Source organism: Thermobia domestica, chromosome 2 (genome assembly GCF_964235325.1).
Source record: "Thermobia domestica chromosome 2, izTheDome1.hap1.1, whole genome shotgun sequence".
NCBI lineage: Eukaryota > Metazoa > Arthropoda > Insecta > Zygentoma > Lepismatidae > Thermobia > Thermobia domestica.
In genome coordinates this window covers 258,470,316-258,494,971 of record NC_137455.1, presented here as the reverse complement: position 1 = coordinate 258,494,971, position 24,656 = coordinate 258,470,316, and the positions used below count along the sequence as shown (strand labels likewise).

Sequence of the window (24,656 nt, the reverse complement as noted above, 5' to 3'; positions counted from 1 at the left end):
AGTACTAACATTGCCTCACTTAAATGCTGAAACTGAGCGTGTGTTCAGCATTGTAACAGACGTAAAATGTAATAAAAAGCAACAAGCTAAGCTCTGAAGTCATGAACGCAGTAGCCGTAGGGTTAAAGCGAAAACTTTTAAAAATACATTGACTAAATACAGTACTTGAACGGTTTGGACGAAGGGAAATTTTGTCCGGAAAAGGGAAATTCTGAGGCTTGTGAAGGGAAAACGGCTCTGAAGGAATTGGCATCACTGCTGAGCTGGTTCTATTGTATATACCCCGGCGAGACGGATTGGACGAGTTCCTGGAGCATCAAAACATTGAGAGAGAGAGACGGATTTTAACATCTGCACGAGTATAAAACATCTCTTTGGAGGTGATCAATGTCAATAAGAACGGGAAAATGTCTCCACTGTGCCAATTACAGCTGTCAATAGGTCATAGGTGAAGGTGGTTGATTAAATAAACAGCAATGGCAATACAGTTGCGTGCGGCAGGATTCGTTATATATAGGGAAAAGATAAAGCAAATTGAGTATTTACTGTTACATGCTTCGTATGAGGCCAACTTATGGACTCCTCCAAAAGGTGAATTTTCCGTTTTTATTTAATATCTTGCAGGTTAATTTTATGGGAGGCAACAAAATATAATTTGTAAGCTTTAATAATATTAGACTTTTGTTTTCTGTGGTACACTTTTCGTTTAGAAGGGCGAGCATAACACCTCATAAATATATTTTTCTCTTGTATATCAAGTTTTAGAATACCACTCAAGTTTTAGAATTGTTGAAAAATTACATTTTTCCCGGATATAGTATACATGAAGCTGCATCAGTTCCCGAAGGAGCAGGACGCTCATACTTTTAGGGATTATTCATTGAGTATGTACGAACTTACAAAGGCGGCAACAAAGCGACTTTTATTTACTTATCGACTGATACGAAAATAAAAAAGATCGTACCTGTACTTTGTATCTGCATGTGTAGTGCCCTTGTACTTTATCTATGACTGTGTGTGTGTATGGGGGAGAGGAAATTTAACGCATATCGCATGTCTTGTGCACATGGATACTTCTTACTATTGCACTACGTAGACAATTTATGGTATTTTATGTAGAAGTGGTAATAGAACACAGAAGTAACACAGATCAGGGGGTTCTCATGTATACTATTACCATCTGGGTTTCTTCTGTGTTCTGTTACCACTTGTACATGACATACCACCATTTCTGTACGTGGTGCAAGAGTAAGAAGTATTCTCGAGTACGGAACACGATGAGGAACTGTTGTATACTATTACCGTGAAAAAAGGCACCAAAATGCACTGCATTCGGTTATATTCTGTTGGATTACGTTACTTTATGTTAGAGGCATATAAACTACAGTCCAAAAACAAACCAATCTGTGCTAGGTGGCCACTAAAAGCACGAATGCTATCTAACCGAGTCAGGGCAGGAGCACAACAGGAGGGTTTGCGTCCGAGGGAAGCAGGCGCGTGAGCGACGGTAGTGACAACGTGTGGGTTTTGGCGGTCATACAAATTTGAATAGCACTTGTCGTGGTTTCATACTTGCAACGCTTCACTTGTTAACACACAATACAGCTTCTGTACACTGTGCAGAAATTTCTTCCCGTTCAGTTAGAAGTCACCTACCTGCAAGGCTGAGGTTTGTAAAATTTTCCAATTTCAAGAAAAAAACCGTGCACAACAGTTTCCTGGGGTTTCCTTGCCTTAAATAAATACTCAGCTAAATAGCCCTCGAAATGCTTTTCCTTCTTTCCCAACGCTATGCATCGCGAAATAGTCCTTTCGCCTCCACATACTGTGCCGCTTACAACATCAAAAGCAACCAACAAAAACAACACCTTTCTTCATTTTTACTATTTCACTTATCTCACTTTCACTCATTCCTCCTCACAAACTTAAATAAATACTCGAATTGACCCGGTAAATTTCCTAAAATTTTTTCGGCGATACGGCACTTAACCCCAACATTGTCAGGGATTACGCCACGAATCACACATACGCAGTTAAGCATGCGCAAGTATTGCTTTGAAAGTATGAATAAAGTTAATAAATTTAATAGAAACAGGAAATGTGCCGGCATTTTCTATGGAAGAATCTATATATATAAAATAGAAAATCACTATGTTTGTGACTCTAAATCACTTGAACCGCCCAACCGATCTCGATCAAATTTGTAACATGGATGAGGTTCGAGGCTGGGCTGGTTTTAGGCTATTCACTTTGATGGTAGAACTGAGGGGAGGGGGTATACGAAAATAAATAAAACTTAATAACTCCTGAACCACTCGACCGAACTTGATCAAATTTTCAACATATATGAGGTTCAGGCCTGGGATCGGTTTTATGATTTAAATTTTACGGAACAACGTAGGGGAGGAGAAGGAGGGGGGAGATATATAAAAATAAATTTATATAAGACCGAAAGTGGCTATTTTTGTAACCTAATATCCGACACAAATCCAAAAGAGAATCTTTAATATTCGAGCGAGAATAAAACAAAAAACTAATTTGAAGAAAAAAACTGGAAACAAGAAAGTAATACTGTAACCATAAGGACGAACCTATTCGAGCTGATGGATGTTGATTGGAATCCAGCAATATCAAGATTAACATGACAAGCGCATATCACATGTTGTCCAAGGTCTTTGTAGATTGTTTGGCTTTAAGAACGAATCCAGACACTTGGCCCCTTTGTTTCCTTGTTCAAGGCAGTCACGTCATAAAGCACGTCCATCTGATTGCGTTTTCCACACCATACGTGTCCCCTTTCGCCTTGACATAAACAGAATACATTCTCATGTATACACCCTTCCTATCAACGTTGAGTTGAATTGATTTTGAGTTTAACGTCCTTTTCAGTAGCGAGGCTATATGAGACGGGACCCACTGATTAACGTGAAATCCGAACCACATGAGCTCCCGCCGGAAATCGAACGCGGGTCTCCGACGCCAAGGGCATGTATGCTAACCGCTTAGCCACGAAGGAGCTCTTCCTATTAGCGTATTCGTCTCCAAAATACTAGGTTTCTTTATTGCCACGTGTGTATAGTCAAGTGCTCCGATAGCACCCGGAAATGTATATTGTTCTTGCCACTGTGCCTATGCTGTTTGCATATTACGCACACTTCCAGAAACAATCAGTTTTCAGATTTCGCAATAATCGCATCCATTACACTTGCAGTAGTCATAGACGCAATACTTTGAGCCACACCAGAATCCCCTGACATTCCGACCTGGAATCCCAGATCACTCACGTAACGTAAGAAAACCCGGATCTTTTCGTCATTACGTAGTGCACCATCCCAAATTTCGGTTGATTCTCCTAAAAAATGTTGTGCTAATCACTCTACATTTTATTTCATGAACTTATAATGTTTTTTGTAATCTCCATTTGCAACATTTCTATGAGGTTTATAAGTTTTTCTACGTACCAAACAATCATACGCTCTGCCATATTTCGCACGGAGTCACCTATTTAGCTTGCTCCAGAAATTTGGAGAAGTTACTAGCATCACAGAGGAGTCTTTGATTTTTATTGATATCAAACGCAGAGTAGTTACTCGGCTCGAGAATAGAGGTGTGGTTTCTCCAGAGGGGCGGAGCTTCTCCGAGGTCAGCCGAAACGAGTAGTGTCCAGTTCTCTTTTAATTGATACCAATGCAAGTAACTACTACAAAATTGGAAATAATGAGTAACTTCTCCGTTTTATTGATATCACCCAGTGATGCGATCAGTGATGAAAATTTTCCGGAAAATTTTGAAACGGAAAATTTTCCGATTCATAAAAACATACTCCACTTATTCCTACATCCTTGTATAGCGTGATGTGAGGTGGAAAATTTTCTTCTATATTTTTCCGGAAAATTTTCCGTTCTTAACAAAGATCAGTGATCGAGCAACAATTCCTCAGTATTCATAAATTGATTAAATTCATGTATAGAAATGTTAAAAATTGAAAGATTGTTTGAAGAATCTGAAAATTTTCATGGCTCAGACGATTTTCAGAACTATGTAGGAACAAGTGAAACAATTTTTCATGAATCGAAGAATTGTCTGTCCTGTACAGCGACGAAAATTTTCCGGAAAATTTTCCGATTCATAAAAACATACTCCACGTATTGCTATATCGTTGTTTAGCCGTGATGTGAGGTGGAAAATTTTCTTCTATATTTTTCCGGAAAATTTTCCGTTAACAAATATCAGCGATCAAGTAACAGTTCCTCAGTATTCATAAAATTGATTGAAATCACGTATAAAAATGTTAAAAATTGAAAGATCGTTTAAAGAATCTGAAAATTTTCATGGCTCACACAATTTTCAGTACTATGTAGGAACAAGTGAAACAATGTTTCATAAATCGAAATATTTTGTGTCTTGCAAAAATTGAAGAACTTTTTCTGAGTCGGAAAATTTTCATCATTTGGAGCAAAAAGTAAAACAACTTTTTGTGAATCGGAAAGTTTTATTGCTCTGAAAAACAAATGTAAGGAATTTTCATGAATCGGAAAATTTTCATTACGATGTAGAAACAAGTGAAAACACTTTTCATAATCCGGACAGTTTTGGATATTATGTATAGTGATGTTAGGTGGAAAATTTTCCTCTATATTTAACTGCACATCGAGATATACAATTCCTGTAGAGGAAAATTAGACAGTAACAAATTATAATTTTCAATTAGATTACGGGAACCAGAAAATTTTCTAACATTTCAAGTTGGTAAGTAAAAATTTACATGGTGTTTTTCTGTACTTCTTCAATTTTTCCATATAGGACATAAAATATTTCGATTCAGGAAAAATTGTTTAACTTGTTCCAACATAGTACTGAAAATTGTCTGAGCCATGAAAATTCTCAAATTCTTTAAACGATCTTTCACTTTTTTACATTTCTGTACATGAATTCAACCAATTTTATGATTGCTGAAGATTTATTACTTGATTACTGATATCTTTTTAGAACGGAAAATTTTCGACCTCACATCTCTAGATGCGATATTAGATAAACAGGCAATAAAGCGTAATGTGTCAGTGTTTCAAATCCACAGTCTTAGTAAATAACGTAGGACTGTATACTGTATTAATGGAGGAAAAAACATAATGAACTGCGGAAGGAAATAAAACGAAAATTATATCGTATGTTAACCTAATGTGGTTAAGATTTACTTTATGAATGCAGCATGATATGCCTGAAATAGAACAGTATTTTGATGTCCAAAACCTATCCTTTGATTATTCCTGAAGGAACGACGAAATGCCCCCCCTTCCCCCACACACACATACGTGAGGTATGTATTTTTATGCCATATGAAATCTTTTTCCACAATCCTCGGGTGTGTATGTCCATCGTTGCTGACGCTCCTGCTTCTGGCTAGGTTAGGCGTCACTCGTGCTTTGTAGTGGTGACATAGTACAAGTTTTTTCATGTTGTCGCACTGTAGTATTTTTTCCATAAAGTGAATCAGCACCTTATTAATACAGCTCCTCTCATAAGAAACACTTTCTAAGGCAGTAACAGTGGATATTTGGCAGAATATCTATTCAGACATGCAACAGAAAGAACTTCCTTCATTCACGAATCTTCCCCAGTTTTGAAGCTGTATGCCCTATCGCAGTGAGAACGTAAGGATTCATTGTTTTAGCTATTTGTCAATAGTGCGTAGTTTACAATAGTTAACAGTTTAAAAATACTAATTTTGCGCAGCAATACAATATAGATGCATACATATTTAGAGAAAAGCAAAGAAAATAGGAAATATTTGTGATTAACAGTTAGGAGTGAAGGATGGAAATGAAACAGGACTAGTTGTGGGTAGCGTCTCGCACTTTCGTATTCCGTTCATTTTGTGAGTATATCCTTACTGTCGTCTCATATGTTCTTGTATATTATTCTTCTCGTAAAGTGGTTTCTGAAGAAATTATCATAGTCGTTTGCGTGAAGTTTTACAAGCTGTCGTTAACCTGAAAAAAAAAAAAAAAAAAAAAAAAAAAATCACATTGCTTTCCCGTATTTCAAGAATAGGCCTACATTTTGTCGTGAAGTCTCAATTTAGGTAAACATATTTACGTACGTTCATGATATATTCACTTCTTTTATCAGGAGTTTCACTCTTATTGCCGTAGAAAGTTTTTCTTAAGGGAGGTGTTGCATTACTAAGTGCATATACTCACTTGAGAAGGGCTTACTCCTTATGGGTATACAATGGCTAGACGTATGCCATAAGAACGACAGTGCAAAAAACATGTAGAAACCAACCAGTGCTAAGTATCCACTAAAGAGCACGAATGGTATCTAACCGAGTGAGGGCAGAGGTTCGTCTATAGGGAGCAGGCTTGTCGAAGAGGACGTTATGCGCATAAACGAGAATAGCGAAAGAAAACTTGATTTGGCCTTAAAATACGTACCTTACTTTGTAACACAGCGTTTCAACACTTCTATGGTTGCGCATGATTACTTTCTACACTACTTTCACATAGCATTTCATTAATGCTTGCTTTTGGAGTATTACGTCTTAAAGAATACACTTTTGCAATTCGTATTTCTATCTTACTATATGTTTGCTGCACCAAAGAGATCAGGACAAGAATTACCATAACCAAAGAACTATTCAACAAGAAATGATCGCTCCTAACTAGCACGTTTAACTCTTAACTAAAGAAGAAGCTGGTCAAATTCTATATGTAGAGGTTTGGAGACTTGGACATTACAGAAGTTAGTGAAGAAATATTTAGAAAGCTTCGGAATGTAGTATTGGGGGAAGATAGAGGAGATAAAATTCATACCATTGCACAAAAGAAATGCTCTCCTTAGAACCTATGAAAGCTAGTTCTACGAGGTAAGATATCCTACAGAAGGTGAAACATGGATTTTGCCAATTCCAGCTGAGATGGGAAAACTACGGAATGCGTACTGATGAAGCTCATTCAGTGTTTGGACCAAATGGAGAGACTGTAAAGAAAATAAAGGAAGAATTACTATGCAGAAAAAAATGAATAAATAACGTGTGTGTATTTTACACCAGGAAAATCACTTAAATTTGCCCACATTATGAATACAAAGGTGTCTTGTGTCAGCTTTATATAAAAGTCGAAAGGTCTCAATCACCACCAATGTAAAACATTTGTAGAGAAGTTGAAAATGGAGAATGAGGATATGTGCTGTACAAAAGTACGATGGTTGAGCAAGTAAAAGATGATGCAGCGTTTCTGTAATTTGATAAATGAGGTGGCACTTTTCGTGTACATGAAAGGAAAATCTTTGATATAGCTGATGAAAGTGGCTGTGTGAGCTTGCGTTCCTTGTGGCTATTACCTCTCATTAAATGATCTGAATTAGAAGTTGCAAATACAAAATTAATTTGCTCGTGAACTTCGTGGACGTGTGATCTGTGGGAAAATCAAATGAGAAATTAAAATACCTTTTACTTTTCAGCCTTGTTGCAGTGGATATATCATTATTGACGTGTACTATGCTCCTAACATTTCGCAAATAGAACTTGATTGGACTTCAGGAGGACGTGGTTTTGAAAGAAGAATTTAAGGACATCTTCTTACAAGATCTTTATGCTAAGTACTTTCCATGCAAGAAGTATCCCACCTTATGTACATTCAACATAAGGACGTTGTTTGGCAGCACGTATCTTTTTGACCAACCCCTTTCGCGCGTAAAGCGGATTAAATTCAGAGAGAGCAAGGGCAACTGGCGTCCATCTTAAAAAACAGTCTCCGCGTTGGAACATCCCGTTACGTACCACCAAACTTCTAGAAACTGGTCCAGAACATGAAGGTTCGATTTTCCCATGAAAATGGTAAATAAATATATTTTTCTGCCTTTTTTAGTAAGTAAAAATTTTGGTTACAGTTGTGACAGTTATTGTATTCCTGTGATGCTAGTGTACGATAAACGAATTTCTCCATTGATTGTGGCTGTCACTAACCCGATCTGTATCAAACTTGACATGGTGGTAGACCTTAGTATATATATATATGGAATATTTTGTTATGCAGGCCTTTTGTTCCCGAGTTATGGTGCATCAGAGTTGAAGTTTGAACTTAGCCCAACCAAATTTAAAGAAAAATAGACTTTTTAGATCAAAATGTCGTGGAACAAACCTGTTATTATACGTTAATTTGAGGCATAAGAAAGTAAATGGTAAGTCAGTTGATTAACTATGTTGTAAATATTGTTATGCAAAGATTCGCTTTAATAAAATCAATGAAAGTCGATAACTTTCGTAATAGGGAAATTTCTTAGCTATATAACTTCCTGAACATTCTCAAGTGATTTAGTACACTTCCTAGAGACATGATTTTATCTGTGTAGACGGATATCTTTTCGATTCGGTAAGAAATTTGTTCTGTTTTCTTGATGGTATTAATGTACTAAGATATTAGAACTCCCTCGTGGCTACCGTTAGCCTATGCGCCTTTCTTGCGAGAGACCTGGGTTCGATTGCTGGTGGGGGCTTATGTACTTCGGATCCCAAATTAAGCTGTAGCTGCAGGTCTGATAGTCTCGGTGCTGAAAAGATATTTCAAACTCCAAACTAAATAGTAAGATGTTATGTTTTCTAAAAAGTTAGTTTATATAATTCGAAATAATCGTAGAAATCGGAATGCCAAGTTTGTGAACTTTCTTTCGTAGTTGAATATATATATTTACATAAAAGCTTTTTTTGCACATCGCAAAATGCAAGGCAATCATCATTTATTACTGAAGTGTGTTATTGTTGCGGCAAAAACAGCGTAACATGGTATTTTTTTTCTTTCTTTCTTCATGAGAGTAAGGCCTCCTTTAGGTTTCTCTTCGGTTCTCAATAAAACAAATCAATCTACTATGAACTAAAGACTATATTACTTGAGACTGGCTGTAGAATTGAGGATAGTAGATCCTTACACTAGAGTTGAAAGCAGAAGTAACGAAATCATGTAATTCATCCAGAGCGTTTTTTAGATACCATTTGGCTTACCTTCTACAATTTTTACTCTCCACTATCTTTAAGTCATTCGCTAGAATTGTAAAAAGTGGGAGTGAGCCTTAACATAGAAAATTTTAAGGCGATTTTGTGACAAAGAGCGATTATTATTATTATTATTATTATTATTATTATTATTATTATTATTATTGAAATTCAGCTTTTGTACAATATATACTTAAATACAAAAATCCATATATTTTAAGTAAAATTATTGAAAAGATATATACAAACATAAACTTTGATAATTCTGTCTGAAATTGTTTCGTTTGACGGTTTCGGCCACTTATGTCACTTTGTTCATCAGTTCAAATCACACACATGAAGAACGAATCACTTTATAGACATATTTTGTATTGCCAGTTCTTTCATAAAGAAATCGCTGTCATCATGTTTCACGGTAGGGAGGAGACATTTCAAAGTATAAGCTTCTTTAGGCGTCTGTCATGCATAAACATGGGCTATTGTTGGGAATAAGGTGAAAGGAAATCATTACGCGTTTGCAGGTATCGGCGATCCATTTTGCATGCTCCCGACATAATTTTCGCGCCAAAGCGTTGTTGGCGGTGATCAGCGGTTTAAATTTGTAAACCATCTGGGGATGTTCACATTATGCAACTCGCGTTGAAGTATGATTGTGACGTGTTCGAGATTCTGATTTAGGCATCAGTCATGTTTGTCGTTGAGTTGAGTTTGACGTCCCGTTTCCCGTTCAGCAGCGAGGCTATGTGAGACATGGATCTACTGATTAACGTGGAATCCGAACCACATGATCTCCGACCATGCATCCATACTGAGAGAGGTCTTCCATTTTGTGTCACCACCATTTGTCCGCTTCAACACTCATCTCAGTTCTACCCCCTGATATACTAGAGACGATCACCTAACGCACCACTAACAATGACCAGGCGCTATACACTTATCCTCAGTGTTACCACCTCATACATAGTACGTTTGCAAACTACAGATTTTTCCATTATTAGCTCCCTGCTAAACATACGAGAGCTTACGATTTCACTTCAGATGTATGTGTGTGATACTTCCTATTTCTAGATGACTACTGGTCAGATCTAAACCAAATTTAGCGAGCTAGTAGCCTATTACCCAAGTAGTAAATATCACTATGTTGGGTGGTGAGCTCGACCAGGGATAGACCCGGCTCACCTTGTATGTGGTACTTTATTTCTCGGTATCTATTGGCCGAACTGAACGTAATTTATTGGGCAAATTGCCCATCGTCTAAGGGGTAAAGATCGCTGTATTTGGTGACCGAGCTCGGTCAAGGGCAGGCTTGGCTCTGCTTGTATGTGGTACTTTATTTCGTGGTAACCACTGATTCTGATCTGAAAGAAATTTGATGGGCAAGTAGACCGGCAACAGAGTTTGTGTTCCACAGCTTTACACGCCGGGAGCTTTTGACGTTGTTCACCGACTGTGTTGTACTTGTTTTGATAACTATCTGTATAGATTGATCTAATCTGATACAGAAAATTTTACTAAAAATTACTGATAAAAATAATATTTTAAATCTATTTCAGGACATGTAGATCCTGGAGAGTCAGATTACGATACTGCTGTAAGGGAAACAACGGAAGAAACAGGATTAATGAGCTCAGATTTAGAAATTGAGAAAGACTTCCAAAAGGTTTTGCAGGTATACATTTATTTGTTACATTATATTATATATTACATTGTAATTTAGTGTAAATTGTGCTATTTAGTTTAGGGAAATGTTCATCATATTTAAAAATATGTAAATATCACGAGTTTAAGGAGAATATATGTTTAATATCGTTTGTTTCTTCGTAAAACAAGAGATTTTTAGGAGCTATCAGTTAATGCTTATAAATCATATATGACTGTATTGGTTTTCATGTAATCATTCTTTGATTGACAGTGTGTGAATTACCGGGAACGAGATCAATTTGCTGTCTGTAGTATAGTATGTTTTCTATACAATAAGTAAAATTGTCTCTGCTCTTTCGTGTGAAGCTCCGGAAGCACCATTGTGTATATTTTGTAAAATTATGTTATCGCGTAGTAATAATATTTGTTACTTGGAATTGCAAAGAAGAACTACCATTGTAAGCTCTTGAAGAGCTGTTATAAATAAACTCAAAACCTTTTTTTAAAAAAACTTCCTGCTGAAAGACCTTCAAAGCAAATCGTATTATACATCGAATTTTCGTTCACAGCTGTTAGCCTTGTCAGGCTTCCATTGTGTACATAAACACGTAAATCTGTTTGTCCTATACGATTTATCTCTTACCCAAAGCTGGAAATGCTTTCACGGTCTGCATCAATGTGGTTTATTGAAGAACCTGTGAATTTTATGCACATGTTACGGTAACTAGTTTCTTGAAACACGCTGCACCTCCACCGTAGAAATACCATTAACCAGATGTAAAATTTGCGTATGTTCAACATTGACTTTCTAACATTGATTACAAAGATAATACACACATTAAATCTGATAGCTGCAGTTCTTCCAACTTCATTTACATGTTTAGATGTATCTAAACCCTTTAGCTGCTCTTTCGATCCACATAAAAAATCAGTGATGCCTATACAACGCTTTGATTCCTTATAAACTTATCCTAGAACTTTCAGTCCATCTTACCAGTACATATTTATACACCTTTCGAGTAAGTATAAAAATCTGAAATCATAAGGAAAAATCACATTTTGAAATTGTTTTTATACCAACATTCTTCCTGCTACATATTCCGAATTATGGTAGACTTACGAAAGTGTAACTCACCGATTTGAATGAAACTTGCATACTTGTATAATAGCGAAAAATAATAGACATTTTTTTTTTTTTTTTTTTAAATTTCGGCAATGGTGCAGGTTTAAGGGTTCAAACCATCCTTTGAATGTTAGGGGTAAACTCCAAACATAGACTGAAAACAATCATTTAATATAGAAGAAAACACACTGCTAGGGAGGTTTTACGACGGCTGATTCAGAATCTGACCTCAAAATTAACAAAATTAAATATGGCGGATCCAATATGGTGATTACAATTACAGAAAAGTCTTTTGGTTTGAAATGCTCTGCAGTTAGCCCAGAACAATTATATTTGCAGGGATTACAGCGAGAGAGTTGCAGACCGATTTGAAACCTGTTTCTGTACTTATTTTACCGGGATGCTTGATTAAAGTGAGTTTTTGAACCTCTCACTATTCAGGGTGCTTAACGAAGTGAGTCCCCTCGCCTTTCACTACTCGGGGTACTTATTGAAAGTGAGTCCCCTCGCCTCTCACTAGTCATGGTGAACATTTAAAGCGAGTCCTCTCGCCTCTCACTATCATCCCTCTTCATCAAATCCTTGAATAATAGTCATCATCATTGTCTCCGTCCCTTTCAACACGTTCACATTGTGCTTACGTTGTTTTCAGGCTTGGTTCTTGTCTTTTATTTCGAACACATTCTTCCTTAGTCAAGATTAAAAATAACATTTCCGTTTCAGCATAACCATAATCAGTCTCATCACAGAACTTCCGGAGGGTTGAACGATGATCAACTCTGTGAATTGATTCACACTTTCGATGTTCATGCCACTCGCTGTGGTATAGTAACTTGACGACTTCGATCTTATTGGTCATTGAGGTTTCTTTCTCACAAAACTCCATTCTCTTTTTACACATACTAGTGTCAATTGTGACATCCCGTATGCCGCCAGGAGCATTTGGAACATGGATCTTTGTGGAGCGTGACATTACTCGTTTTGTTGAAACTCGATCACTGTTGTTTTTCTGTGCTATTATATTTTAATTAGTCACCTGAAATAACATTAATAATAAAATCTGGTTTCCAATTCCATTACGCAGATATCTTGAAACACACCCCGTACCCCCGGCGTCGGGATGTAGCGCCCCCATCGCCCAGTTCTTCGGAACTGCAATCAGCCACTGGTCCTCCAGGTTGGGGGTTGTGCCGGGCCGATCACCCGGCATTTAAAACCTGGGATCGAGCGTCGTTAAAATATAAGCCTCGGATATGGACTGCTCTTTCTAGAAGACAACCTTGCTATGGACTGGTTTTGCTTTTGGATTTTCTTGGATGACGCTGGACCCGGGGCCGTGGGACGGAGGAGTGCAGCGCATGCGCACCCAGCAGGACCGGAAGAAGTGATGCCCTGAAAGGGAATGCTGGGAGTCTGCGGTGCGGGAATCTCCAATGAACCATTGGTCCCTCCCCTTACACGGTGGGACGTGGGTCCTCTCAAAAGTACCCATCAGTCGGCGGTGCAAGTGGCTCTGCCTCCTTGTCATTTTGACTTGGTGTCACAGCTTAGCTTGCTGACAAGGGTCATGCAGGTAGGACCTGCCAGCCTCGTTGGCCGCTTCGAACCACGACGGGGAAGCTGAGAGGATTTTGGGCTTTCTTCAGTTATGGCTTCGCATCAACCACCCACCCAGGATAGAGAGAGAGAGAGGAAAAGCTTGGTCTTGCACCAAGATATTTAATTATCAAAGACAGATCAACTGACACAGTTGGAGCCTTAAGTAAATTGTCACCCTTTATAGTTCATCGTCAGCTTCATCATATAGCCACAGGAACGTTTCCTCCTGGACATATTCGTAAATTACGAAATGGGACGCTACTTGTTCAAACGACATCAGAAAAACGATCTCAACTACTTTTAACTAGTACTCAGCTAGGACCTGTTCCTATTCTGGTTGAGCCTCATCGGCAGTTAAATACTAGCAAAGGAGTCATCACATGCTTCGATTTGAGAGAGTTACCAGAGACGGAAATATGTGCCGAACTTACGGATAGCCATGTGACAGACGTCCATCGAATTACTACGAAGAGAAATGGTACAGTACAGCCCACGGATTCCTATATCATTACTTTCGCTATACCTGACCTTCCAACGCATTTGAACGTTGCTTACCACCGTTTGAAGGTCCGCCCGTACATACCACTACCCTTACGGTGCTTTAACTGCCAACATTTTGGCCACTCAGCCCCTTTTTGTCATGCCTCTGCTATCTGTGGCAATTGTAGTTCCGCAGCTCATGGTCCGGCCCCATGTGCGGCCCCATCGAAGTGCGCTAATTGTAAAGGTGGCCACCCAGCTTGGTCACGTGACTGTCCTAATTTTATGGCTGAGAAGAAGATCCGTGAACTGATAGTAATCGAAAAGATCTCCGCAGCTGAGGCTAAACGAAGGCTACAGCCAACAGTTACCTTCGGCACCAGTTTCTCTTCCCTTCTAAAGACCAGCAGATCACAAGGTACTCAGACAGTCAATTCTGCTACCCAGACTGACGTTGAGGTTCCCAGTGCGCCAGTCTCTTCCAAGGCGTCCCGTACCACTGCTTCTTCTGTGAACCCAGGACTATCCCGCACGAAGCACCGATCATCATCCGCTTCGCAGCCTAAGCTTCCATTGAATGATCATTCGCCTCCACGAATCGTTAAGCCAATTCCTGCTTCTCAGCCTCCTGCCGCTCCGGCAGCTGGCTCTATCTCGTCTGCCTCTAATCACTCCATAACCCAGTTTTTGAAGCAGTCAAACAGCCAGCCTCCTACCAAACCCCTCACTAAGAAGGAACGGAAAAAACAGCTCCAGGCTCAAGCTTCCAAGGCTGCCTCTCCCTCCTTCACAGCTTCTTCTACCAAGGCATCGAAGAAATCTTCACGCATCCAGTCTTCTAGCCCACCTGGGGCGAAGAAACAGAAGCATACGTCACGTAGTCCACCTAGTGATGACGAGTCTCTTATGGATGATATGGTGGAGGAGGAGCTCGATAATTTTACCCTTGTGGAAGGCCGTGAAAAAGGCAAGCGCAGTACCTCGCTTCTTGTTCTCGATGCTAGTTGAACATGTCTCTTTTTCAATGGAATTTAAATGGCTATTCCACTCACTACGAGGAATTTAAGCAGTTATTGACATTGTTTCATCCTACCATATTCTGTCTTCAGGAAACGCATTTTACCTCTACTAGCAACTCAGTTCTCTCTGGTTACACTGTATATCGTGATGATCAGCTTACTGCAGGTCGTGCAGCAGGTGGTGTAGCAATCGGGGTCTCTGATGCTTACCATTCTGCTCTCATCCATGTGAATAGTGCTTTCCAGCTTATAGCTGTTCGTGTCTTCTTAAGACAACCTGTTACTTTTTGTTGTATCTACCTTACGCGTCATGACGTCTTTACTGCTGTCGATCTTGAACAGATTGCCCGACAGCTTCCATCCTCATTTCTGTTTGTGGGTGACTTTAACTCCTACCATGCACTGTGGGGCTCTCCTCGTACTGAGCCGCGAGGTCAAGAGATTACCACTTTCCTTGACAACACAAACTCATTGCTCCTCAATGATGGCAGTCCCACACATTGCTACTGGTACTTACTCTCATTTGGACCTCTCCATTTGCAGTCCTCAACTTGGTGCCCATCTTACTTGGCGCGTGCATGATGATCTCTGTGGCAGTGACCACTTTCCTATTCTTGTGCATGGTCTTCCGCTCATCCATTCTGCTCCGTTCACTGCCTACAATCTACGTCGAGCAGACTGGGATCATTTTTCATTTCACTTTAGAACCTCGTTTTACTGTTGATGGTCATTGTGAGGCCTTTCAGCAGAGTATCCTGGCAGCTGCACACGACTCTATTCCTATCTATGCTGGTTCCCGGTGTGAACGCACCGTTCCCTGGTGGTCTGAGGAGATTCGTGACGCTATTCTGGCCCGACGTCGAGCGCTACGTACTTTTCATCGTGCTCCTACAGCTGATAATTTGGCTCAATTTCGTCTTCTTCGTGCTCGAGCCCGCTATCTGATTAAGCAAGCTAAGCGTCATAGCTGGCGCACTTATGTTTCTTCTCTTACTGCTGGCAGCTCCATGACAGCGGTCTGGTCGCAAATTCGTCGTCTACAGGGACATGTTACCTCCATTGCGGTTCCATCCCTTATTATCGATGGTGTAATGGTCACTGATCAGGACAGAATTGCTGCTGCATTAGGTCGTCATTTGGCGGATGTATCCAGTTCTACTCACTACTCAGCTGGATTCCTCACTTATAAACAACGCACCGAACGTACGCCACTTCAGTTCCGCTCTGCAACCGCTGAAGCTTATAATCTGCCTTTTACTACTGCTGAACTTACTGCTGTTTTGGATTCTACGAAGGACACGGCACCTGGTCCTGATGGCATCTGTTATGCTATGCTCAGGCACCTGCCTGACGATGGCAAGCAACATCTTCTTGACCTGTACAATCGCATCTGGCTTGAAGACTCCTTCCCCGATGCCTGGCGTGAAGCATACATTATTCCTATGTTGAAGCCTGCTAAACCTGCCACGTCCAGTGGAAGCTACCGCCCGATCGCCTTGACTAGCTGTTTGTGTAAACTTTTGGAGAAGATGATCAATACCCGCTTAGTCTGGTTTCTTGAACACCATGGCTTCATTTCCAATCTTCAGTGTGGCTTTCGGCGCTTCCGTTCCACTACTGATCATTTGGCGCATCTTGAAAGTGCTATTCAGGATGCATTTCGTCATCAAGAACATCTAGTAGCCATCTTCTTTGACCTTGAAAAGGCCTTTGACACCGCTTGGCGATATGGCATTTTGCGGCAACTCCATCTCTGGGGCTTACGTGGCCACTTGGCTCTCTTCATCCAGAATTTTCTCCAACAACGTTCTTTTAGAGTCAAGCTTGGAGCTACTCTTTCTGCTCCGTTTCCACAAGAGAATGGCGTTCCACAGGGTAGTGTGTTGAGTGTCACATTGTTTGCTGTTGCAGTGAACAGTGTGATGTCGCAGCTCTCCCCTTCTGTTCATGGGCTGCTTTATGTGGATGACTTTACTATCTACTGTCGCTCACGTGATCTCCGTACAGTTACTCGCCAGTTGCAGTTAGCGCTCAACCACCTTCACCGATGGTCTACCACTACTGGTTTCCGCTTTTCTCTCACCAAAACACACTGCGTACATTTTTGTCGCCTTCGTCACTGTGCCTATGATCCTGAGCTGTTCCTTGGCTGTTCTCGATTGTCCTATGTGGATCATGTTCGTTTTCTGGGCTTGGAGTTTGACCGACGACTTACCTGGGCTGTTCACGTTCGAGACCTGAAGTACCGCTGTCTCCGCTCCATGAACTTACTACGTTTGGTGTCCCATCTTTCGTGGGGTGCTGACCGTGTTGTGATGTTGCGTCTATATCGTAGCCTCATCCGCTCCCAATTGGATTATGGCTGTGTTGCATATGGTTCTGCTCGACCTTCCATCCTACGTCATCTGGATTCTGTTCATCATCTTGGCCTTCGTTTGGCGCTTGGAGCTTTCCGAACTAGCCCTATTCCTAGTCTCTATGTCGAGGCTCATGAACCATCTCTTTCCCACCGTCGGGACTGCCTGCTCCTGCGCTATTATATTCATATCCGTGCCGTACCTGACCATCCTTCGGCCTTTGCCCTTGAGGCGGGTGCTCGCTATGACAGATATCAAGCACGACCTACTGCTACCCGGCCTTTTGGCATTCGTGCTATAGACCTTGGGGCTTCTCTTGGACTCGATGTCCCTGCCATCTATCCATTGGGCCTCCTGCCCATCCCTCCATGGACAGTTCTTCCACCAGTTGTCAGCTTTCATCTAACGCAATTTAAGAAGTCTGTTACCAGCAATCAACAATTTTGTCAGGAGTTCTTCTCTTTTCTGGATGCGTACCGTACCTACGCTGTCTTCTACACGGATGGTTCGAAGCATGAAGATTCTGTTGGCTGTGCCTTCGTCACGGATGATTATAGCGCTGGCTTGAAGCTCCATCCTACTTCCACTGTGTTCACTGCTGAATTGGTTGCTATTCTGGAGACTCTGCATTATATTCGTCGACGCCATCTCCGACATGTTCTCCTGTGCTCTGACTCCAGCAGCGCTTTACATAGTCTCACGGATGTGTCAACTGTGCACCCTATAGTTCAACAAATTCTACTCTTGCCATTCCTTACGACTTGCAGGTTGCGATGTCCAATTTTGTTGGGTGCCTGGCCATGCTGGTATTCCAGGGAACGAGCGTGCTGACCGTGTTGCCAAGGAAGCTGCCCTTACAGGACCTGAGTATCCGTCACCGCTCCCCAGCTCTGATATTCGCCCTGTAATCAACCGTCTTCTCCTTCAGCGCTGGCAGACAAACTGGGATGAGCACCTTCAGAATAAATTGCATGCTGTCAAGCCGCGACTTGGTGTTTGGGCCACGAGTTCTCGTCCTTCAAGACTGGAAGAACGACGATTGGCACGATTACGTATCGGGCACAGCCATTTGACCCATGGCTACCTGTTACGTCGTCAGAACCCGCCTTCCTGCACCCAGTGTGGTGCATTCCTGACCATCCGCCACCTTCTTGTGGAATGTGTTCCTCTTGCTCCTGAGTGAGCCCGCCTTGGCTAACCAGCTGATCTGTCTACCTTGCTTGGAGACGATGTCCAGATGATCCAGCAAGTTTTCACCTACTTGCAGACTTTGCACGTCTTGCGTGATCTGTGAGTGCATTTCTCACATTTCTTTTAATTAATTTATTTCTGATTTTATCTACCGTTTGTGTTTTTTCATGGTGGTTTTATGCTTGTCATAGCATTTCCTTGCTTTTATCTTCTTTACTGCACTGTCATATTCATTACTAATTATGGGCTGCCCCAAGTGTGTGCACCTATTGCCGAGCTGCCCCGGCAGAGAAGATTAACATGCTGTTGTGTACTAACCCGTCCTTGTGTTTGTGTATCGAGTTTGCACATTTCTTGAATGCTATGACATTTTAATTCATAAATGACCGAACACCTTTTACGTACTCCAGACTTTGCTTTTACTTTATTATATCTGTGATACTATGCTTTTTTGTTCTTGGGTGCTTCATTTTTCCTGTCAGAGAAGGGTGCAAAAGACCTCGATGTCGACGCGCCCATATAAACCCTTTCAATCAATCAATCAACACCCCGTACCTCATCCAAAGAAATTCCAGAAACCCAAATGTGAAACTTATCCTATGTTCAACATCAATCTAACCTTGGAACATAGATTCCCATCAACCGATATTCGTGCAATGATCCGACTTCCAATCTGCTTGTCTCAAAATGAAGAGCTCATAGTAGTACATTCCACCGCAGTTTCCGGTTTAAAGAATCTTCCACATTCCTCACAGAGAAAGGATCCTATTGCGAACTGCAGTTCTGGCTCTAGTCATTTGTAATAACTTCACATCACAACTTACTCTCCATTTCCGTACATAGTACCTATTTTATTCTTTCTACTGTTTTAGATTAATGTTTACGTTACTATTTTTCACTAATCTATATTCTATTTTCATGTTCTATTTTCATTCATTCTTATTTTAACACCGTCGTATTATTACGGCGGTGAATGTGTCCTGTGTTTCAGATGCCGTGTGTGAGGAGGCATTGTTACTTTCGTCAAAAGTTTGGAGATTTACTTTGCTACAACCTTCCTCATATCCAAACCATTATGAATAATGGTACCAACTCTTTCACGTGATATGACCAAACATGTAGCAATCCTTTTGGCTGATATACAGTGATCTTCCATTATCGTGTACTGGATGGCTTGCACATTTTCGGGAACAAACACAGAAACAGACCTTCCGCTGGGTTTCTCACTTTCAACATCAAAATGACCAGTTCTGAAGTTCGCCACCCAGCGTTTGACAGTTGCATATGACGGCCCACGGTCCCGCAAAGTTTGTTTCATTTTATCGTAGATGTGCGTCGCACCTTTCTCTTGGAGAAAGAGAATCTTCATAACGGTACTATGCTCTTCTGGACTAAAGCTTGCTGGAGGTGCTGCCATGTTCACTTCTGAAATGAAAAAGAAAAGGATGTTAATATCATAGAACATTGCATTTTGCAACATAGTATATACAGATCCTGCCCTATATACCCTGCTAATTTCAACTTCTTAGCTTAATTTTTTTCTTGGTAAGGCCCAATCTTTACCAGCAACCCCTCTTATAAACGTTGTTGTGTAGTAGTTTTAATGTTGGTAGTAGACACATGGGCTCTTCATATCAAGGGAGGAAACATTTTAAGAGTAATGATAGCTGTTAATGAGCTTGAGATAATTGTAGGTTTTATTGAAGTAAAAGATTTAATGGAATATTCCAGGATAAACAGGCTAGCAGAGGACTCATTTCTGATGCGAGGGTTCCCTGGTTTGATCCCAGGCCGTGTGTTCATAGTGGATAACATTGTTCCCGTGTGGGTTTCCTCGTGGTTCTCCCATTTCCTTCTATATTCTCATTTCAGTAAAGGTTTCATTTTTTTAGGGGAAACAAACACACACACATGTATATACATTTGATGCGTCACATGCGATGCGATTTTGCGTAGTTGCAGCTCATTACTCAATATCCTGTGGATGGTGCGTTTCTCGATGCCACTTGCCTCCGCCAACTCCAGTACCGTCCATCGTCTGCCTTCGTCCAGGAGCTGCTTGATGACGGCACGTGCCACGTCGGACCGCACACTGACAGGTCGTCCCAAACGTTGCTCATCACTGGTTGACACACATCCTTGCTGAAACTTTCCTACCCACCGTGCTACTGTCCCGCATGGTAGGGCATTATTAATTCACTGTGACATTCCATCGCATTTCTCTCTCGGAGAATGGCTATTTTGATGTAAGCGCGCTGCTCAACACGGGTTACTTCCATCTCGCACGACACTCACCAACTGACTGATTTCACAGCCCTCGCTGTGCTACTACCAGCTATCACAGAGCCATCTGTTTTTCTGCATACACACTATGCATGCAGAACTTCCACACGACACATAGAAGTTTGTGATCCGCTCACATATCTCTAAGAAAAAAAAATAGTTGCCATGACTTTTGCCACAACCCTCACACACACACACACACACACACACACACACACACACATATATATATATATATATATATATATATATACAGATGGTGATCAGAAAAATGGAAACACCTGTAATTGGCAACACGTCAGATGTATGGGTTGGCAGTGGTGTCGTGGCGCCCGCAGCGCCGGACCACTGGTGGTGGTGTGTTAGGTCGGTCTCCATACTACGTCAGGCGCAGTGGAACAGCAGTGTTCAGTAGCTGTAGCAGACGGAGGTAGTGTAAAATGGGAAACCTCTCAGATTTTCAGAGGGCAAATTGTTGGTGCGCGGTTATGTGGAGTGAGTGTGACGGCAGTGGCTACTGTGTTAGGTGTGTCGCGTGGGACAGTGTCGAAGGTGATGACGGCCTACACAACACACGGGAAAACCACATCGGGAAAGCGGAACAGTGGGCGGAAGCAAAATCATGAGTGACAGGTCACGCCGGATATTAAAGCGCATTGTCACGCAGAACCGTCGTACCACTGCGGAGCAAGTGACGGAGGAACTCAATCAGCACCTCCCCAACCCTGTTTCGACAATCGCAGTCCGCCGCGAATTACATGACATGAACTTACGGGGTCGTGTTGCACGGGCCAAACCGCTCATCAGGGACCATAACGCTTTCGCACGCCGCAAATGGTGCCGCGACCATGCAACTTGGACCGTTGAGGACTGGAAACGTGTGATATGGTCGGATGAGTCATCCTTCACCCTATTCCCAACCACGGTCCGTGTTTATGTGTGGAGAACGCCCAAAGAAGCTTATGATCTGCAGTGTCTCCGCCCAACTGTGAAACATGGCGGCGGCTCGGTGATGCTGTGGGCCGCCATATCATGGTTTTCATTGGGTCCTGTGGTCACACTTAGCGGACGAATCACTGCCAACGATTATGTCGCAATTTTAGGAGACCACTTGCATCCTATGGTCCCGATGTTCCCGGACAATGACGCCATCTTCCAGGATAATAATGCACCCATTCACACTGCTGGCGTTGGTACAGTGTGGTTTGAGGAACATCGGGATGAAGTTCAACACCTCCCCTAGCCCGCCCAATCCCCAGATCTCAACATAATTGAACATCTGTGGTCCGTCTTGGAAACATGACTCCGGCGACGATTTCCACCTCCATCCTCTCTCACAGAACTGGCCGATGCCCTGCACGAGGAATGGTGTAAAATTCCACTTGCTACCATTCACGACCTCTATGCCTCCATCCCACGTCGCATCAAGGCTGTTCTGAAGGCGAAAGGTGGCCCGACACCATATTAATCTGGTAAGTTGCAATTTCGTTGAGGTGTTTCCATTTTTCTGATCACCATCTATATATATATATATATATATATATATATATATATATATAAGATAGATAGATAGTAGTCCATTCCCAGTTAACAGCGAGACAAAAGTAACTTGTTTTAGATTTCACGAGAAACTATCAGGTGAAAATATAAATGGGGGGAAAATGGCCATAGCATTAAAATAAAAAGTATATTTTAAGGATATATTGATTTTGCGAAATTTATTTTCCTTTTGTGACTGTGGACTTTCCATTGTTAAAAAGATTTACTAAGGTATAAGTGTGGTTAAAATAAAGTAAAGAATTTTTATCTTGCTTGGTAGGTAATTAGAAATGAAATGAATAAGCAGTACCTTCAGATCAGTTCACATTAATATATTGGAAGTTAAATGATTTTTTTTTATTGATATAAAAAGGAGAAATCATGAATGGATGCTTATTTTTTCCTGAATGTGTATTATGGAGAATCGCAAAGAGGTTATGAGATTTGTAGTTAACGAGGGTAAAGATACTTTCTGTGAGAGAACAATATATTAAATAGTACCTACAAAGTGACTCTAAAGAGTTATTAGCGACGGTATTTTTAAGTGATAACTTCTGTCACTTTTCGTTTGGTAATATTTCCCTTTGAACTAAAAGTTAAAAACGTTCTTACTTAAAAGTTGTAATTCTTTACATTTAACTTTTTTTGTTTGTTTGTTCACAAACTTATTTGCGGTTACGTTAATAGTATTAATGCTTACATTTAAACGTAGTTAAGAGCCTTTGTCTAATAATAATAATAATAATAATAATAATAATAATAATAATAATAATAATAATAAAATCTGTAAATTGCCTGCACGCTAGTGCCATCTATGAACGTTAGGTAGGCAGCGCATGTAGTGGAGCGCACGAGTGTCAACTATTAGGAATTAGCTTTACTTACAGATTCAGTGACATTATAGAACCTTTTAGTTCTATAATTAATATATTTGTTTTATATTTCAGTATGAAGCGAGAGGTAAACAAAAGAAAGTTACATATTGGCTAGCAAAGCTGATAAATCCAGATTGTCCGATCAGATTGTCGGAAGAGCATCGTGAATATGTGTGGTTGACAATTGAAAATGCATGTAAGCAAGTACATTATGAGGATGCGCAAGAACTGTTGCGAGATTGTGACAAGTACATCCAAAAGAAGAAAAGCAAAGAAAAAAGTTGATAAAGGTATTTGGATGTACAGATGTAAAACAAATGTGAATGTTTTCAGTAAAACAATGTCAATACTAAAGTTATTTTATTATTTTTTGTTAAGATTAAAATTCAATTGTTATTGACCAAATTATTGTCTTTTATTTAATTTTAATGTTCAATTACTATTTTGCAGGTGATTGAAGAATAACAGTTCCCAGACTTAAATTGAAATACATGTGATCACTTTATTGAAATATCACCATCATCATAGGTATTCTGCCATTATTGACAGATCACTTGCCGCAACTGAGAAGCTTCTAGACCAAGGGGGTGATAATTCCCCCACCCCCTAGGGAACAGGGTTCTTAGAATCAAAAAATAGTTGTTGGCCAACATATAAGTGCAACACCTGGGTCCTGGGTCCCTTAACCCTTTAGCACCCGTGTATATTTACAGACATCGATGGGATCTCTTTAAATGACCGTAAATCAGACTGTTACTGCAACACTGGAACAAGTTATACCTCGATCGATTTGGAAGAGTGTAGGCTTTCAGTTTACGTAACGAACGAGACATTTCTGCGTACAAAGGAAAAATAATTAAGGGACGTTTAAGAAAATTTCCTTAAAAAAGTCCATTCTCGCGATTCTTTTAGTTATTACGTGTCAACACTGCTAACTAGGTGAATAATAAAATGTAATTAGGTGTTCTGTTTTATGTTCAACTTAAACTGAAAATTTCGTCTTGATCCATTAAATAGCAGCAGAGGAGATATGTATTTTATAGTCTTCACAGGGCTCGTAATTGATTTTCATGGAAGTATGAGTATGACTTTGTGTCAATGTACAGTTATTACGTGGCAACACTGCAAGCTACGTGAATAATAAAATGTATTTATATGTCCTATTCTACGTTCAACTTAAACTGAAACTATCGTGTTGATCCATCAAATTGCAGCAGAGGAAATATGTATTTTATACTCTTCATAATTTTCATAATAATTGATTTTCATTGAAATATGAGTATGACTTTGTGTCAATGTTCCGTTTTATTTTTCTATAGAAAACAAGTGATACAAATTATTTTAGTTGATTTCCTCATTCGTTATATTATGACAGATTCCCAGTACCGAGAAATCCCACAGGAAGGTTTTATGGTTTGTTCGTCCATAGTATAATATATAATTTCAAAGCAATATTTTTACTGTTTGCGGTTACATTATGTTCCTTTGAAAATACTTGTTGTTCTGCAATTCTACAATGAATACATTTCCAAACATGTCTGCTGATATGTGATGCTATCA

General features: G+C 40.3%; 1 protein-coding gene across 1 annotated transcript; it reads left to right on the top strand.

Moving 5' to 3' along the window:
• The first annotated feature begins 295 nt into the window (after positions 1-295).
• Positions 296-23,501, top strand: Datp (purine phosphoribosyltransferase family protein Apf). Its single transcript, XM_081748626.1, has 3 exons — positions 296-591; positions 10,543-10,658; positions 23,169-23,501. The coding sequence occupies exons 1-3, from the start codon at positions 477-479 to the stop codon at positions 23,379-23,381; spliced, it is 444 nt and encodes a 147-aa protein (XP_081604752.1). The 5' UTR covers positions 296-476; the 3' UTR covers positions 23,382-23,501.
• Positions 23,502-24,656: the final 1,155 nt, after the last annotated feature.

Bases quoted from the DNA above. Each gene is read 5' to 3' on its own strand.
- Datp (XM_081748626.1), top strand. From the start codon at position 477: ATGGCAATACAGTTGCGTGCGGCAGGATTCGTTATATATAGGGAAAAG. The intron at 592-10,542 runs GTGAATTTTCCG...AATCTATTTCAG, and splicing joins CTTATGGACTCCTCCAAAAG to GACATGTAGATCCTGGAGAG. The intron at 10,659-23,168 runs GTATACATTTAT...TTTATATTTCAG, and splicing joins ACTTCCAAAAGGTTTTGCAG to TATGAAGCGAGAGGTAAACA.